Here is a 19,976-nt window from a genome sequence, read left to right as displayed (position 1 = left end):
AGGTTCACCCCTCACCTTGGTAGCTACAGACCTCCAGGAATATATCACAGCTTCGCAGGCCAAATTATGTTACTGATGCTAGGATAAAGGCCCTACTACAGCACTATATGAAGGCTCAGCTGTTTAGGTGTCAGAGACAAGTCCTCACATGAGAAATTTCAAGGAGTCAAAAGGAAAGGAACACAGGATCCCAGAGTCTGACAGAGTTTTATATCTATAGCCCTAGGTGATCAGAAGAAGACAGAGTTCTATTCATGAGTCCTTGATCATGAGGACACCAGAAAATTTGGAGAAGATAAGCAGAGAGTAGTCAAGGCAGAAAAATTAGAAGGCAAGAACTTTAACAGCAAAGTAGGGTTGGGAGTTCTTTGGTAATAACATCAATTTCACACACAAAATCTGAGCAGGGGTCTTTCTAGTTTTAGAGAGTTTTGTTGGGGCTGTGTGAGCCTAGAGGCATGTAATTGCTTGAGATTTTTGTATGTAGTTTTACTGCTTTGGACTAAAATATGGTACAGTGGCTTACAAGGTGGGAGGGAGACACCTTCATGGACTTGACCAGGAGGGGCAACAAGTCACCTGAGACAAACAGGAAGAGACAGAGTGGCTGATGTGCTTCCCTTTTCTCCACAATTTTCTGCCAGGTTTCCTAATATCCTTTTCAGATCTGCATCCTAACTGTTCACATGTCCCTTACTGTGACAGTCAGCTGGCTAGCGGGCACCTGACATATGTCTTAAGGATCAGAAATAAGCAATTTAGGAGTATGTGAAAAGTTATCTTGACTCACTTTTTTTCTGAGTCAAGAACACAAACAGTTCTAGAACTGTTTGCTACTATTTAGAAGTACTATTTAGCTACCTTACATGAAAAAATAAAGTAAAAGATGACCAAAAGCAAACAAATAAACAAACAATAACAACAAAAGAAGATGGAAAATTAGAAGGAATAAGAGTTGGTATTGAGTTGCTTTTACTTCACTGAGATAAGGATACAGTAAAAGGTCATTAAGTCCCTTACAGTTAGAAGATCAAAGGGACTCTAAATAAGGGCAGACAGATTTTGTCTTCTAGGCACAAGTTATCAAAACAAACAAGTTATATCTTAGAAGACAGAGAAGCAGAAAAGTAGAAGTAGGAAAAAAACAAAAGATGCAGAGACGATTTCAAATTGTTAGAAGAGATACTTAGATACTGCTTAAAACCAGAAAAGAAGATTAAAAATATCTTTAGAAAATAACTTGACCCCAGGGCTGGAGTTTTGACTCAGTGGTAGAGTGCTTGCCAAGCATATGTGAGGCACTGGGTTCGATTCTCAGTACCACATAAAAAATAAATAAAGGGCCACCAACAATTAATAAAATATTAAAAAGAAAATGACCCAAAGACTAAATCAAGGACATAAAGACAGTGGTTCTAAGGAATCAATATAAGCTAGATAAAGAACTCAGAAAGTAGTAAAGAAATGTTGCTGAGAGATAACAGCAGCGCCTGACAGGGAAAGCCATATAAATGCATGATAAGCTAACTTTCTCACATTTCCCAGTGAAGTGCTATGGTGGCACACTCCTACTGCATACATTTTGTACACATCTGAATTTGCCAAATTCACTTGACCTCTCCATTTCTACATCTGCAAAATGAGAGAGCTAATCTTTGAGGGTCATTTCAAGCTCTAATATTCTATGATTCTATAATTCCTCCAGATTCTCTCAAATTACATAATGTTTAAAATTTAACACTTGAACTAATTGTGGGTGATAAATCACAGAGGACAAAGGAGATCTTAAAACTATGAAACATGATCTTGGAAAAAGTATTTCATATTATCATTGGGCAATGACAATAAAGAGTGCCAGGCTAAGAACACAAACATGGCACTTTGGTATACTGAATATTTTAAAACAAAGGAAACAGAAAACTATAGAAGCAGGAAGATCACTCTCTGATATTCTCTCACTTTTCTACCATAAGTCCATAAAAAAAACCTGACCTATCTCCCCTGAAAGGATATAATAAGACTCTCAATACAGATGGGTCTGCCCTATAACCAGAAGAAAGGAATAAAAACACAGACACCAAGAAGAATCTGAACAAAAAGGTCTCACTAATCTCTCCCCAGTTTATCACCATTGTATCATACCCCATCACACTTCTACATAAGTGTCCACTTGCCATTAAACCTAAGCATAAAAATAAATACTTTTCCCTGTTTCTTTGTATCTTAATTTCTGAGGACTATTAGGTCACACAAAACTTATATTAAGTAAATGTGCTATGCTTTTCTCTTGATAATCATCTTTGTTATCAGGGTGTCAGTTGTAAACCTTGCAATGGGTGAAGAAAAGATATTACTCATTTTTGGACTTTATTAAACAGCCCTTCTTTGTAGGTATTTATCATGTTAAGTGAAATAAGCCAGACTCAGAAAGTTTATGGTTGAATATTTTCTCTGATATGTTTAAGCTAATCAAAAATAAAAGAGAAGGGGCTGGGGTTGTGGCTCAGCAGTAGAGCGCTCACCTAGCATGTGTGAGGAGCTGGGTTCAATCCTCAGCACCACATAAAAATGATTAATTAAAATAAAGGGGAAAAGAGAAGGGGGGATTCCATCAAAATAGAAGAAAGATCAGTGAATTAGATGAAAGGGATTGAGGGGGAGGAAAAGGGGATGGGATAAGGGAAGAACAGTGGAATAAATCTAACCTAACTTTCCTGTGTACATATATGAAAACACCACAGTCAATCTCACCGTTATGTATATCCACAAGATACTAACTAAAAACAAAAACAAAAACTAAAAGTAAACAGCAGAAAGATCAGTAGAGTAGAAGGTAGGGAATAGAGTCAGGGAAGAGGGGAAGGAAAGGAGGAATAATAGGGTCTGAACTAGAGTAAATATTCCACGCCCTTACAATTATATAAAAATGAATCCCAATGTTATATATAATTTTTAAAAAACAATAAAAGGGGGAAAGCTATTTAGTAAAGAAGAATAAAGAGAAAAGTCATGAACAAATCTCAAGGAAATGTGTTAGGAATTGTATAGCTATATTATATAATAGAGCGGTATAAAAGGAATAGGAAGTATACAAAATGTAATATTAAATAACTCATACTGAAATAACCATCTGAAAAAAAACAATCACTGATTTGACAATCACAAAGTAGTGAGTATCCAACTTTAGTCAAATACTAAGAAGTATGGCAACTGAAACACAGAAGGCTAAAGTGAACAAACATGCTTAAAACATGTCCTAAGAAAGCACAAATTCAAGGCCAAAGTCTTTTTTATAAGATAAGACACTGGAAAGCAATGAAAATAAAATACTCAATGAATGTTTGTTATATGACACATTTTCAGAATGAATCTCATAAAATAAATTAAAATTTAATCTTTTTTTTTTCCTAGTGATGCTAGGGACTGACTGAACCCAGCCAGGCCTCACGCATGGTAGACAAACACTCTACCACCAAAACATAATCCATTCAAAAACTCTTTCAAAAGTTTAGTCTAATAATTTCTAAGATCTTATTCAATTCTGAACTGTCATCTAAATACCACAGGACTCAACATTAGTCCTATACCATAACATTATATTACAAATAAAAACATCTCTATTAAGAATACCTGTTTTTCCCCAAGAGAAGGACACGGAGGGATCTTAAAGTAGAAAGCCCACTAATTTCTTCAATCTGGTTATCATATAAATCCAAGAATATTAACCTCTGTAAATTTGATATATTTTGGATCCGAGTTATAAAATTGTGCTGAAAGTTCAACAAACGAAGGTGTTCTTCTCCATCAATGATAGGGCAAACCGTTAGCTTTTGCCTAGGGAAAAAAAAAAATTTAAGTCAGTAAGATTTTGATTTAGTAGCCAGTCTCCTGTCAAGTATTAATATCTTTGCACTCCCATATTATGAGGAAAAAAGGTAAGCTGGACAACTACCAGCTCCCACATACTATATGTTTTATATTTAAGACACACCAATAAACATTGACAAGGTAATTATTAAAATTAAGTCTAAGCTCTCACCATATAAAAAACCTCCAATGTCAGTTATTTCACATGAAATTGACTTAACATCAGAAAACTTTCAAATGTCTTCTGTGATAGATGTTTAGACGGTAGAAAGAACCATGGCAAATTACCATAGAAATAAATGCCTTTGGCATCAATCTACTAAGTCATCAGAACAAGAACCACATGAAAGAGTTTCTTAGATTCATAGGCTTATAAGCTACAGGAAATTTTCACAAGAGCAAGAAATTCAGCCAACTACTGTTCACTTCAATGAAAAAAAAAATTAAGCTGAAATTTCTTACTAGTAAGGTAGTCCTTAGTGAACATTTCTTCAAAAACTTAAATGTTAAATTTAATTAACTCTAAATTTTGCCGAACATTTAGAGTGCTATAAGGGTAGGAAAACTTTCAATAATATTTGTCTTTAGTTGTATTTAAAACAGTAAGCCTCTTGTATGCACAAAGTTATAACATATCACATGTGAAGTAAATAAATACAAGGCCCTTCAAGAATTTTACCAATAAAATAATATGGGCAGATAGGAGGTACTGATGATTCTACTCTTAGAAGTCCAAAGAAGACTTCAAGGAAAATACAGCTTTGTATGTAGACAATTCTAGTGGGGAGGCTTTTCCACTTAATAAAAATCAAGTTAACATAAGCTTAAAATAAAAATGTATCAGACTGCTACAAGCACAAGTGAAAAATGGAAATGAACAGAATCATTCTCATATGAAAAAAATTGATACACAGAAAAAATCAGTGAATGTTAATGATTGACAAAGAAAATATTTTTAAAAAAAATAAGCTTAAGGAAATTAGTTTAAAATAGAAGAAAAGTGAAAATACTAAGTGATAGTTTAATCCCTTGAATGTGCAGATAATAGTTAGATTTTATATAATACATTAAATTATACTTCCACAGTTGGTCCTTCTGGCATATAAATTATAAATTAATAAATCACAAGTATTCTAATTTAAAATTTATCTTTGTGCACCAACTTAGCAAAAACTTAAATTATTTCCTTTTTCCTTTTTCTATTTTTCTCCATTTCTCAGTTACACTTACTGATACCCCACAACTTCTATTTCATCCAATTCTTGAATCAAATATTGCTGAGATAGGAAAAGTAAAAACCTCCTATCCTCTATAAACTGCCGAAACTTGAAATAAAATTGCTTGGTTCCAAACACAATGTCAGAGTCCCAACTCCAAAGCTCACCCCCTGTAACCCTGTCACACTCCACCAAAAGAAGCAAGAAAACAGACACAATAAGCAATGTCCCAATGCCCTTCAAGGGAGCTTTTTATTCCCATAAAACCCATGGGTTGCTACATCTCCTACCCATTACTGCACACATCATGCACTGGCATATTACACATGCTGGTAATGCACAAGTACTGAATTATGCTTTTCCTCCTGTTTTCTTCTTGGTGTTGACAGGCTGTCTTCCTGGTATTCCAGACCTGCCCTAACAGCCAGAACAGCCAGGGCCTCGCTCTTTCTTAGGGCTAGATTCTGTTATTGACCCCTTAGTCTCCTGGCTAAGAAAAAGCCAGGATATAAGGTGTTTTCAAGGAACAAGGAGGTGAGAGAAGGAGATTGGGCCTAATAAGTTCACATGAGGACCATAAGTCTTTTTTTTTCCTATTTAAAAACTTTCATCAATGTCATTGCTATGGTTTGGATAAGTGTCAAAGGCCTGACAGAGATCACTGCTGTTACCCACTGGTTCTCAAATAATCAATCCTGAGTTAGTTCCTTGCTGCTGGCCCAACTTTCTTGACTGCCCATTCTGGACTTGGCCAAACTATGCCTAAATTTATGACACCTTTATGATGCCAACATTTCACAACCAGTCTCTGAAGCAATGACTTTCCCAGATCCTAACTTTCTTGATAAGTAAGTCTCCACCTGATCAAAGTTTTCTTCTCCACCCCAGAAGATATGCTGCCAAGGATCCATCTTCACAATTGCCAAGTCACTCCAGCTACAACAGAAGCACTTAACTTGTTATGTCACAGTCTTACTGGTACCTATTAATATGAAGTAACATGAAGCTGCGATACTATTCTTGGGAAGGTTTTTAAAGACTAAGAGGAAAATTACCACAAAATACCTTAAGACATTAAAATGATATTCTGAAAGTTACAAACATTAGGTAGTATTAGTATCTCAAAATCCATTAATCTTCCAAAAATGCTTTAAGAGACCTGATTAAAAAACAACAGACCCTCTTTGACCCTCCAGAGAGCTTTTTTCCCTGACAACAAACAGGTGGTCCATTTGTGTCAGGTGTGGACTGCTAAATGAACAGAAACAGAGCTGGTTACTGTGCTGGTTATAGCACTTGGATAGGAGTTGGGATCTCATCTACCATTCTAATATGGATACCTTCTTAGCTATAAAGATGGATATCAAGACCTAAATATATTTATTCATTTATTAACTTTTTTATCAAAAGCCTATTTTGTACCAGGCTCTGTTCTAGGTGCCAGGGATACAGAACTGAATAAAAATCCTTGTGCTTATAGAGCTTACATTCTAGTAAGAGGAGACAGACAATAAACATAAGTAAATATTTAATGTCTTATTTAATGTGTTATAGAATGCTAAAAGAAAAATAAAGCAGAGAAGAGGGCTGAACAATGTCAGGGTGGAAGGGGTTGTACTTTTGGAGAAGGTGGCCAGAGAAGTCATCCCTAAAATGAGACATCTGAGTAAAGACCTGAAGGAGGTAAGGGAGTGAGCCTATAGATATAAAGAGAAAGACCCTTCCAGAAAAAGGGAACAGCAAGCACAAAAGCCCTCAGATATAAGGTGTTTTCAAGGAACAAGGAGGTGGGTGTGACTGCAGCAGAGTGAGAGAAGGAGCTTGGGCCCAATAAGTCCACATGAGGACCATAAGTCTTTTTTTTTTTCCTATTTAAAAACCCATTTTCATCAATGTCATTGTTATGGTTTGGATAAATGTCAAAGGCCTGTGTGTTAGTGGCTTGGTCCTGGTCCCCATCTTATGGCACTATTGGGAGGTGGTAGATCCTGTAGGAGATGGACCCTAGTAGGAGTTCTTAGGTCATCAAGGGCATGCCCTGAAGGGGATATTGAGACCCTGATCCCTTCCTGTTTCTCTCTTTTTCTTCTCACACTCCATGAGGTGAGTAGCTTGCTTTACCATGCACATACTCCATGATATACTGTGTCATCACAGGCCTAAAACCAATGGGACCAACTCACCATGGAATGAAACTTTCAAAACTATGAGCCAAAATAAACCTTTCTTCCTTTTAGGTTGACTATCTCAGGCATTTTGATATAGTAATGCAAAACTGACTAACATAACTATATTTTGGAATCACTATAGTACTCTTTTGGAGTATAGTCAAGTCCTTTTATATATAGATATAAAATTCCTCACCATACATCTGGCAGGATAAAAAAGTGGTTTAAAAAAAGGACTATATTTAGTAGGATAATGGGACAGCTGAGAAATATGAAGGAAGATTTTCACATCTTTCAAATCTTGTACCATGTCTATGTATTATCTAGAAAAAATAAATAGTAAATAAATAAATAAATAAATAGGTAGATAGATAAAATTGTCCTCACCTTTCTAGAGTCAATCTGTCTGAGTAAAGAATTTTCTCTTCAGAAGAACGGTGAAGAATAGGAAATGATGGCATTGATGAGCTCACCAAATTAATATGATCACCTATATGTAAATGATATACAAATTACTTGATTATGACAAACCTTTAAAATTTTGGAAATAAAGTTACCTTATATTTGGAGAACTTTGACACCTACAAACATCTTTTCTAGGAAGTTTCCATGGTTTTCCATATTTGAAATTAATTACTAAATTTGAGCTTGTTTCTTTCCTCCTCAAACCTAAACTACATGTTAGGTTTTTCCCTTGCCTTACAGATTGGTTGAAAATACAGAACTACTCTAGTGCTATCTTTATCCCTTTATAATTCTGAACCCTAGTAATAAATTTTAACTCACTAATAACTGAGATGATAGTCCCTCATTACCAGATACATTTGGGCCAGCACTATGACATCCCTGCCGAATTCTGGACTTTGAAGGTGTCTGAATGGAAGAATCTCCAAATGCTGATAAGGAGGTTGTGGCAGTTTTCATTTCCAGCCCACATAGTTCTGTCACGTTTGTTGTGGATGAGATGCATGATGATTTATAACGAAGCGAAGGACTTATTACTCTTCCATCTCCTTCAAAATATCAAAAAGTTTATCACAATGCTTCATAATGCAAGACTTTGCTATATAAAATACACAGAAAGTAGTTTTGGATCACAGATGTAACTTCACATCATCACTTTTTCTTTGTGTGTTCAGCTAATATTCATAGATATTATTTCAAAGATACCAAAATAGAAGTCAGTAAATCTAGTGCACTTGTAATTCAGGTCCATAGCAGATATGACACCCCCGTGAGGTTTATGGGTTCTTGGCCAATTATGTCCCTAACATTAAGCATCTTTTAATCTAGTAGATATATACATATAAAATTAATAAACACACAAAATGAAGAATAAAAATAATATATTTGCACATAAGTGTTTCTCACTTAATGAAGAGGGTTACAGACAGATTTTAAGGGAGGTTGATATTAAGAGATACTCAAAGAAGTAGAAGAATGTAGGAGGGTTAAGAAGAACTGATGAAAAGTTACAAAAATGCAGCAAGACTTAAGTGATGGGTCAAAGGTGACACTGTGACTACTAGAGGAAATTGACCATATTTTCCTCTATAAAGAAAAAAATCTGAAAGCAGCAATTGATGCGGAAGTGCTTGGAGGAAGCAATGAGCAATAAATAATAAAACTTGAGGTGACCACAGAATTCTACTTCTCAAGCTAATCAAAAGAGGAAAACCAAATCTAGGAACCTAAAGTTCTCTTTATATGATAACAACTTAAAATTAAGTTCCAACCAGATCATACTAAAAAGCTGTAAAGGAGCTGGGGCTGGGGCTCAGTGGTGGAGCGCTTGCCTAGCCCATATGAGGCACTGGGTTTGATCCTCAGCACCACATAAAAATAAATAAAATAAAGATATTATGTCCATCTACAACTAAAAAAAAAGCTGTAAAGCTTTTAACAAATACCATTGTATTTGCTAACTTCTTCAGATCTACAAGACATAAACTAAAATATCCCCCACCTAGCTTCTTGAACAAGATAATCAGCGCTCACATCTTGCTTTTTTTTTTTTTTGGATAGCATAAAATATCAAGATGATTAATAATGGTGTTCCAGAATATAAGCATTCAGAATTGATATCATGTTTACCAACAGGCTGATCTTCTGACATGATGACCTTCTGGTACAATACCTAAGCAAACATGATTCAGTAAAGTGGTTTGGAATAAAAAAAAAATCAGATGGCTAAAAATGAACAAAAAACTGTCTAAGAGTCAACTGCAGTACAAGATTGATTAAAGATAACCAGACAGACAGCAGAATACATCAGACACTAGAAAGGCAATATGTCAAGCAATGGAAGGGAAACTGATATGATACAGCAATTTGTATATGGGGTAAAAGGGGGAGTTCATAATCCACGTGAATCAAACTGTGTAATATGATGTATTAAGAACTATGTAATGTTATGAACGACCAATAAAAAAAAAAAGATAACCAGTCAGCTAAAGATGATAAAGGAAAAACTGAAGACAATAAACAACCTCAATTTCTCTTGTTAACATTAGAGTTGAGGTTTTTGAATTATTTTTTAAGCCTTCAAGCCAACCATGAACTTAAGAAGTAGAATAAAACTTTATAAGACTTGGAATATAGAGGCAAAAAATCAAATAATAAATTCATTTACACTCAGTGAATAACATAATTTTATCCTCATTCCTTTCAGCTACTATCATACACAAAATTCATAATCACTATTGGTGTGATGAGCTTACTATCAGCAAGAGACAAAACTGAGTCAGTAGAAAGGCCTGAAAATCCACACACAAAATCTTCTAGGGTTAGGCTGCCTTCTCTACTCAAGTATGAAATGATTTGCTGTGTGATGTTGTGGCTCATAGAATATCCTAAAAAAACTATAATCTCCCTAAACAAAGGACTGGGACTTATTCCTTGGGACTCCCCCATCTGAAATGGTTGTGAGTCCAGGCTGGAGCTTGCAATAAAGACTCTTGTGTGATTGCATCGGATTCGGCTCCTGGAGGTCTATTGGGGTCCCACGAACCTGGCATAACAGTACATGATGTGGAGTTTCACTGATTGTGTATTCATATATGAACATAGGAAAGTTATGTCCAACTCATTCTACTGTGATTCCTGTTCCCATTCTTTTTCCCTTCCCTTCATTCTCCTTTGCTCCACTGAACTTCTATTCTTCCCTCCCTCCCTATTGTGTGTTCCAAGAGAACAATCAGCCTTTGGTTTTTTGGAATTGGCTTACTTCACTTAGAATGATGTTCTCCAGCTCCATCTATTTACCTGCAAATGCCATAATTTAATTCTTTTTATGGCTGTATAATAGTCCATTGTGTATACATACCATATTTTCTTTATCCATTCATTTGTTGAAGGGCATCTAGGTTGGTTCCACAGCTTAGCTATTTCGAATTGAGCTGCCATAAATACTGATGTGGCTGCATCTCTGTAGTATGCTGATATTAAGTCCTTTGTATATACTGAGGAGTGGGATAATTGGGTCCAATGGTGGTTCCATTCCAAGTTTTCTGAGGAATCTCCATACTGCTTTCCAGAGTGGTTGCACCAATTTGCAGTCCCACCAGCAATTATAAGTGTACTTTTTTCCCCACATCCTCGCCAACATTTATTGTTGCTTGTATTCTTAATAATTGCCATTCTGACTGGAGTAAGATGAAATCTCAGTATATGTTTAATATGCATTTCTCTAATGGCTAGAGAAATTGAACATTTTTTTCATATATTTGTTGACTATTCATATTTCACCTTCTGTGAAGTGCCTATTCAATTCTTTTGCCCATTTATTGATCAGGTTTTTTTTATGTTAAGTTTTTTGAGTTTTTTATATATCCTGGAGTTTAATGCTCTATCTGAGGTACAAGTGGCAGAGATTTTCTTCCATCTGTTGGCCCTCTTCATATTCTTGATTGTTTTTTTTGCTATGAAGAAGGTTTTAAGTTTGATTCCATCCCATTTGTGGATTCTTGATTTTACTTTTTGCACTTTAGGAGTCTGGTTGAGGATCCTATTCGTTTTCTTTGTCTTAAAAAAATTTAATTGCTTTACAAATAATCTTGTGCTTAGTCTTAGCTTTTCTAATCTCATCCATCTTCTTATCCTCCCTGTTTTTCCAAAACTATTTTCACCATTGCCATTCTGATGATGTAAGATGGAATCTCTGTGTAGTTTTAAATCTCATTTCTCTAATTGCTGCTCATCAGGTGAACACCTATTCCCATCTCTGTTCTCATCCCTCTAGGGTTGGTCACAATGCAAAGCCTTCCAGGTATGCCCCAGATCTTAGATGAAATGCCGATCTTACAAATGTGTTTTGTCCCTAAGTTAGTTTCTAATTCAGCTTGGAATTTCAGTTCCATTTCCTAATGGAAGGGACACTGTAAATGTTTCTAGGCCAAAAAAACAGGAAAAAAGCATATGCAAGTCTTAAATTAATTGTAACACTTTGTACTTGTATAACAAGGACTTGGATTCTTCACTTTTCTAGCAAATGTCCAATGGATTAAAGACATCTCTGTCTCCAAAAAAAAAAAAAAAAAAAAAAAAAATCTTCGAAATGACTTGAGGACCAGAGAAATCTTCAGTTAAAACTTTTTCATTCATATACATACGTGTGTGTGTGTGTGTGTGTGTGTGTATGTAACCACATCACTATGCCACATCACTTGGTAAAATTTTACATTGAAATGTTTCCTCTGTTATTGTTTAATCATATATTACTATTTAACTTACCAAATACAGAGCCTTTGTTTTCCCAATTAAATTTTTAAGTACCTTAAGAAATGAACTTCATTTTACTTTACTTCTTCTTGGTAGCATCTAAATTCAGTAGGCAATCAGTAGCTAAATTGTTTTTCCAGTTTACTAAAACTTAATTGGAAATCTAGTGTGTGTTATTTCTTTTAAAAAGAAAATCAGAAATTCTTGCATTTTAATAGAAAGATGCTGAATTAATTCATTCATAAGTAGTATCTCAAACTGTTAAGAGGCATAATGGTCCACAATTGGTAAAAATATTCACTCTGTTGTATGTACTCTACATTCATGGGAGGATAGACACACAAGTGGGTGGTAGTCAGATGGGTGACTGAATGGATAGTATAGTATATTGCCATAAATGTGTACCACTTAGCCTTATCTTTCAGATTGTTTTAGTAGCCAAAGTCCTGACTGTATTTCCCAGTGACTTATTAGGATCTTAGCAATCAAGCAGTGTCTCTTTCCCTCCACACACATAGTTTTAAATTCTTAATTTATTGATTTTGAATAAAATATTTCAAGGAAAAGCCAAATTGGTTTATATTTCTCTACATAAATTTTTAATTTGTACTGTATGGGTCATTACTTACATATAACTGTTCACTTCTCAGGTTCACAAAAATCAATACATCCATATTATTTCCTCCTTAGCAGACACATGGTAATTCTTTATAACTAAATAAATTTATGGAGCCAGTCATCCACAAATCAGTATATCAACTCCCTACTATAACTCAAGAAAACTTAGGAAAGTATTTAAGTATGGTTCATGATTTACAGAAAAAATAATTAAAATACATTTATTAAAAATGTGAAGGAAATTCACAATGAAAGCATAAAAAAACCCTAACTGAGAATTTCTAGATGACATGCATATCTTTATGCCTAAAACAGTGCCAAACACATACTACAGACTCTATAAATAATAACTGAACTGAATCAAAGATGGCAAGAAAGATGCTTCCTGTATTACAGAACTATAATTAGGTTAGTACCAGGTTCAGTAATTGGCCAAGAAAAGAGCCTAGGACATATGTAAGAGAAAGGACAGTCCAGATTAGACAGATCCAAAAGGAAGGCCCAGGAGTTCCAAAGCAAAAAGAGAAAACTAATTCAAAATCGCCTTATGTTCATTCAGTAATGAGATAGAAAATCTAGGTGCCTCTACTGCTCAGCCCTCTCATACAAACTCCTAAGAGATAGAGGTAGTACTGTATGTAAGAATTTTGAATTGTCTAACAAAGGCACATCATAGTAGCTAACAACCAATCATGACTCAAATATGCTAAAAAGATTTTTTCCTTAATTTAAAAATACATTTCAGAAATATAACCAGATTATATTAGGCAGTACTCATTGAAGGGTGGTTCACAAACCATCTCTATTAGAATCATTTAAGGCATCATTAAAATGCACATTTCAAAATTCTGTCCAAGACCTACTAAATCAGAATGGGGAAGATGAAAGGGGAGCACTAAGAATCTGCATTTTTAACAAGATCCCAAATGGTATACACTGAAGTTGAAGGCCTTTGATAGAAAATACTCATGATTGTAAATAATAGTAAAGAGATTATTTCTTTTTCACTCTTCTCTTTCCATTTTGCACTATTTCCTTATTTCCCAAATATTTGTGTTCTGACATTCTTAGTCTCCCTAATTACCCAGTTTTTCTGTTCTACTATAATATTTGGGACATTCTCCATTCTCTATCGTAGCCTACTCTCAAACTAAAATAACATTTTTTTCTGTATTGAAAATAATGTATTGTGCTACATATATCAAACCAATTCTGATTTAAACAAATACCAAACCAATTTGATAACTAATGAAACTTCCTTCTTTCCTTCCTTCGAAACTTTCCTTCCTTCCTTCCTTCCTTCCTTCCTTCCTTCCTTCCTTCCTCCCTTCCTTCCTTCCTTCCTTCCAATTGAACTCAAGGCCTCACTCATGCTAGGCAAGTGCTCTACCACTGATCAATATCCCCATCCCAACCATTTCATTTTTAACTGAAGTTTATTTCTATCTAGAAATTCAACATTATTAAACAATTAATATTATCCCAAAAAGATGAACTATATCTGATTTCTACTCAACTGACAATACCTTGCCTACTTGAGTAGTTTCTTTCAAGGTCATGCTGTAAGAGTCTTCCAGGAAATGATGATGTTTCTCTATTAATCTTGAATTCAACCTGAAAAACATTATTTAAGGAAAAATTTCTGGATAAAAAAAATTAATAACATGCTACAACACAGATGAACCTTGAAAACATCATGCTGAGTGAAAGAAAGCCAAACACAAAGCCACATATGATTGTATGATTCCATTTATATGAAATACCTACAAAAGGTAAATCCATAGGAATAGAAAGCATATTTGTTGCTTCTATGGATTTGAAATAGCTGGTGAATAAAGAACAACTGCTTAATGTACATCAGATTCCATCTGGAGTGATGAAAAAGTTCTGGAACTAGATAGAAATGATGGTTGAACCACACTGTGAATATACTTACTGCCACTCAGTTGTACACTTCAGAATGTTTTAAATTGGAAACTTAATGTTATATGTATTCTACCACACATAAAATTAGAGTCATTTCATGAGATCAGAGGAAAGCAAATTCCAGTTTGAGGCACTTCCAATGTCTTTACATTATCACCAGAAATACAATGATTAAAAGAATCATTTGTTCAATTAAAAAAAAAGAAAAACACACACTAAAAATAAAAATTAAATGATGTTTAAAAATCACTTTGCTTATATCATAACATAATAAAATTGTATATTTAAACCTCAGAATGGTTTTCACTAAATTAATTTTAAATAATTATCTGGTAGAAGAACTGAGAAAAACAAAACCAAAACAACCTTGTTGATTAGACACCAAAAACCCTTAAATATGTATCTTAAAAGAATTGTGATGTTTCTCATTCATACATAATATAAACATTATATTATCATTTGCATTATGTCCTAAAGAATTATATGAGCTAATGGTATTTTCCCATAACATGTATCCACACGAGAGTAAGGGAATGGTTTGGAAAGGACCTGGATGAAACACAAAATTCCTAGAAACACTACAGTGGTAGAATTAAGAAAGCTTTGGAGGGAATTCATTATGTCCCATTATAATAATGAAAAGAAGTTAAGGGGTGTTTATTAGAGATAATCAAATGGTTTATCTTCCAAGTGTCCAACCATTTTCACATATATACATAATATGTTCAACTACTACCTTCTTGAATAATGGTCCTTCCACCCACCCTTCTCAAACTCACCCCATTCATTACCCTCTTCATCTTGTTATTTGTAAACTGTGCCCTTTAAAATTTTTCCAATGACATCAATTTATCAACCTGAATTGTGATGGTCAAAGGTCTCCAATTTGGTTAAAGGAAACATGATGCAGCATCTTGAAAACAGTGGTTTGGGAGGTAGGTAAGTATTTTTGAGTGCTAGGTAAGACAGGAGGGGTAGACAAACATAATTACCTCAAAATCTTAGAAATCAAATAAAAAGCCAGAAATTCTGGAAAGGACAGAGGTATCATGGGCAAATAGTATGGCAAAAAAAAAAAAGAATCTCATTTTCACAACAGTCTGAAAACATTCTAAGTAATATTAAGCCTAACATATTTCCAGTTAACCTAGTTTTTCTTTCTTGTTTTAAAAAGGAATGCGGATACCCTCCCAAATTACCATATTTTAACCAGTGTAAGATGTCATCAGTAATAAAACATATCCTTATTTCATCCACTGTTAAAAAAATTCTCAATTAAACTGACCTGATACCAATTTTTAATTGCTTTTATTTTTTAAATACATGATTGTGGAATGCATCACAATTCTTATTACACATATAGAACACAATTTTTCATATCTCTGTATATAAAGCATGTTCACACCAATTCATGCCTTCATATATGTACTTTGGATAATGATGTCCATCACATTCCACCATCATTGCTAACCCTCTGCCCCCTCCCTTCCCCTGATACCAATTTTAAGAAGGATCTTCATTTCAGAAATATTTAAGTGTCAAAAAACTTACCTCATGTAATCAATGAAATGACATTAAGTTTTTAAAATAGGACAAATTTTGGTTTTATGCAGGCAGAAAAAAAAAACTTTACATTAGAGACTAAAGCAAATATACTTAAAGTTTCCAGTTAAGAATATACTCTTGGGGCTGGGATTATGGCTTAGTGGTAGAGCACTTGCCTGGCATGTGTGAGGCACTGGGTTCGATCCTCAGCACCACATAAAAATAATAAAATAAAGGTATTGTGTCCATCTACAACTAAAAAAATATATATACTCTTTAAATCACAGTACTATTGGTATCGAATATAAAATGATTTATCTTCAATTGAAATATTAATATGCTTAAATCTTACTTTGTTTTTTTCAGGAAGCGATGATGTTTGAATAACCAGATGAAGCCCACAGTTCACCTGAAATATAAAAATTAAACCATAAAATTTGCTCTTAAATTATGTACATACACACACACTCTCCCCAAAATGGGATAAAGACTCTACCAAAAAAAAAAAATAGAATAGAATGCTCCATTTTTGTTTGTTTCGGGTAAATGATAATTTTCTGAGGATTTGCTGAAATCAATAAAATCACATATAAGAATTAAAAGGTCTCGCTGATTTGTTCAAAATGTCGGCACCAATTTAACCCTCCACTGAGGTATCCTGGGCTTTCGAGAGTTATCATTTCAGGTCTAAATTAATAATAAATGGGGCAGGTGAAGGAGATAGACGTACCTAAGAATAGATTCTTTTATCAATTTAAAAAGAAAAGAAATTGACTAATAAAAGGAATTTAAATGAACCCGCATCTTACACTGCAGACCAGCTCCACCTTCTGGGGAGCCCAGATCCTGGACCAGACTTTGAACATTCATCATACAACATTATACACTCTCCAGGCGCCTGGGTCCAGCCCACGAACCTCAACCTCGGTCAGACAATAGCTTGAGTAGACCTAGCGGTCCTGGTACCAATAACACAGCCCATCACCTAGGACAAAGACGCCAGTCAGAAAGGACAATACCAATGGGAAGAAAGACCAAATAGGAAGGCCCAACCTACGTTGTTTGCAGTCCGGCCAGAAGCAGAGCGGTATTTCCCGGGAATCATGGCAGGAGACAGTTCAGGATGTTAGATCTGCCTTCTAGGTGACGCTACAGCAGAGATTCAGAGAGACCACAAGAGGTCATCTCCCAGGCAACCCGCTCAGGGGTTACCATAGAAACTACCATTTCCGGTCTGGTCCCCTCCCAAATCGCCTGACCGAAACCGTCGTTATAACATCTGGTTGTATTTGTAGGGGTCCGGTGCGTCAGCACTTCCTGGTTCTGTTTTCCTTGGCTTCGTAAAAACGGAGAGAGTACTGGGAAGAGGATTAGATGGGGAAAGGCTGGACACTTCGGTGGCTATGACAACCACCACTTCCGGTCCGTTGCTCTTTAGGGCCCACCTCAACACCGCCCGCGCGAAATTTGTATCCCTCTGCCTGTCTACCTGCTGGCGGGGAAGCATTGCGGGAAGGAGAAAGAAAAGGAGAAGGAGGGAGATATCAAAGACCTTCGCATTTGGAGCCCAGTTCCGCACTTCGGTTGACCCGAGGCAGCGAAGAGAACTGCCGGACCCAGAGTCTACAAGTGACAGGGAGCCCGCCGCGCTGAGGCCCCAGCGAAAAGCGTGTTCGAATCGGGAGGGCGCCGACCCCGGCTACCCTGCACCAGGGACGACCAACAAGCCGGCCCACTTTGGGGCCGCCCACTGCGGCAACACCACCAAGTCTGGGAAGTCCTTGTTCAGCTTCCCCAGAGACACGGCCGTACGACTAGGTGGGATCCCTTCGTGCGCGGCTGCCAATGAAGGCTGGGGCCAATGACTCCTCCATCAACTGCCCCCGCCTGTTTTGATGTCTCAGGTTATCCAGAAGAAACTGCGCTTCTCCTAGCGCAAAAGGCTGGTGGCAGGCGCTGTGCCCACCTTGCACCAGGTGCCCTTGCCACTACCCCAGGGGGAGAAAGCGGGAGGAGAGCTGCAGGCAGCCAGGCGTCCTGAGGCTGCTCGGAACCAGCCTCCTGAAAGCGCCAGGGAGAAGTAAAGGGAATCCTCAGAGTCCAGCCAGGATCGTGGAAGGATCCCCGGACTGTGGCTAGGCCTCTCCACTTGGTATCACTTTGGGAAGGGCACCTCACCTCACAGGTTTCTGTGCTGTCATCTTTAAAATAAGGAGCATGCCTTAGAGGTGATTCCCAAAGTCCCATTTAGCTTTCACACTTTAATTTCTACCTGCCTCTCCTCCAAAACACACACACAAGCCCTGTCCTTCAGGGTGTAGGATGGCCTTCACGCATTGCTCCAGAGTTTTAAAATAGAAAGGGTTTAATTTGAGCAAATCTCTCAAGTATTGAGATGCTTTAAACTGTAATATATTACATAAATGTGAAGAACTTCAATTACATATATTAAAAATGATGGAGGAAGGATGCTGATGGGCTACTGTTTGAAGATAAGGATTGCTGATAGACAGTCCCTTCCCACCCTGCTTTTTTTACTGAGACTGGCTGCCTTAATTGTAAATGTACCTGATGAGCTGAATTTCCCCATCTTGCCTCCTTTCTGCCTGCTTTTCTAATCCTTACTAACATTGATTACACTTAATTAGATTAAATTATGGCTCATAATTAGATATAAAATGTATTCATTTCTAGATATGGACAAATTTTCCCAAGAAGTCAAGTGACCTGTAACATATTTTGGCTTGAAATATTTGTGAAATTTTAGAGCCAAAGGAAACTTTAGTGCTTATCTAGTCCAAATGCACAATTTTATGCATGAGGAAGTTCAACCAGAAGGTCATGGGCCTATAATCCTTACTCTAGGTCCAATTTGCCAGACAAACTCTTTGTACAAAAAGAAGCTGATTCCAACATTGGAACAGGTGTTTACAACCCTTAAGTGATATTCTGCAATTTTTTAGATGATGAACAAAATTATTAACACAATTTGATGTCCCTACATCCTTTTTGCCCTGGGTGTGGTACACCATTCCTGTTCAAATCCACTATCTTTGAATATCCTTGTTGTTCATTTATAAATGTAGTGCTGACCTCTTCATTTTGGGGACATACTGTATTCCTTCCTACCAAGAAAACTTTTTTGCTTAACTGTTCCTGTAATGCCCTGAAATTATGCCTCTCCACTCCCCATCATCTCCCATTAAGTTCTTCTTTAGAAATAAGCTCAAACATCTTTCCCATTAATTATATGATTGCTTAGTTATATGTTACCACTCACATATTCTATATACTTCAGTAGCACAGATCACAATTGTCATGAAATAGATGTGTAATTTATTTATTAGTCTCACATTAGAATGTATGCTCCATGAGAGCAGCGTTCGTATCTAATTTATTTACCATTGTATTGCCTATGCCTTGAACACTATGCAATTTCAAGGAATTCAAAAAATATCTGTGGTGTGATTACACCACAAAGCAACCCTTGGAAAATACAAAAAAAGAAAAAGAAAAGAAAAGGAGAGAGAGAGAGAAGAAATACTACCCTGAATCTATCAGACCATAATGGAATGAAAGTAGAAATAAACAATAAAATTAAAAATAGAAGCTACTCCAACACCTGGAGACTAAATGACAAGCTATTGAATGATGAATGGATAGCAGAAGAAATCAGGGAAGAAATAAAAAAAATACTTAGAAGTAAATGAGAACACTGATACAACATGCCAAAATCTCTGAAACACCATGAAGGCAGAAAGTTCATTGCATTGAGCTCATTCATTAAAGGAATAAAAAGTCAACAAATAAATGACCTACCATTACATCTCAAAGCTCTAGAAAAAGAAGAACAAATTAAAATTAGAGTGAAATCAGTGAAATTGAAACAAAAGAAACAATTCAAAAAATTGATAAA

General features: G+C 35.9%; 1 protein-coding gene and 1 long non-coding RNA gene across 2 annotated transcripts in view; both read right to left on the bottom strand.

Annotated features, from left to right (window-relative positions):
- Positions 1 to 17,381, bottom strand: part of Lrrc49 (leucine rich repeat containing 49) — a 156,218-nt gene extending 138,837 nt beyond the window's left edge. Inside the window, exons 1-6 of the mRNA XM_026387798.2 lie at positions 17,118 to 17,381; positions 16,413 to 16,469; positions 14,116 to 14,203; positions 8,068 to 8,265; positions 7,640 to 7,742; positions 3,631 to 3,834 (exon numbers count right to left, since the gene is read on the bottom strand). Of these exons, the coding sequence (XP_026243583.1) occupies positions 3,631 to 3,834; positions 7,640 to 7,742; positions 8,068 to 8,265; positions 14,116 to 14,203; positions 16,413 to 16,469; positions 17,118 to 17,165 (698 nt within the window). The 5' untranslated portion in view covers positions 17,166 to 17,381. The remainder of the gene's footprint in view (positions 1 to 3,630; positions 3,835 to 7,639; positions 7,743 to 8,067; positions 8,266 to 14,115; positions 14,204 to 16,412; positions 16,470 to 17,117) is intronic.
- The window catches only part of LOC113182091 (uncharacterized), a 511,795-nt gene that overhangs the window by 349,281 nt on the left and 142,538 nt on the right, over positions 1 to 19,976 (bottom strand). The gene's annotated exons all lie outside the window — the stretch shown is intronic.

The sequence above is a fragment of the Urocitellus parryii genome, chromosome 6 (assembly GCF_045843805.1).
Source record: "Urocitellus parryii isolate mUroPar1 chromosome 6, mUroPar1.hap1, whole genome shotgun sequence".
NCBI lineage: Eukaryota > Metazoa > Chordata > Mammalia > Rodentia > Sciuridae > Urocitellus > Urocitellus parryii.
This window is presented reverse-complemented; position numbering and strand designations above follow the sequence as displayed.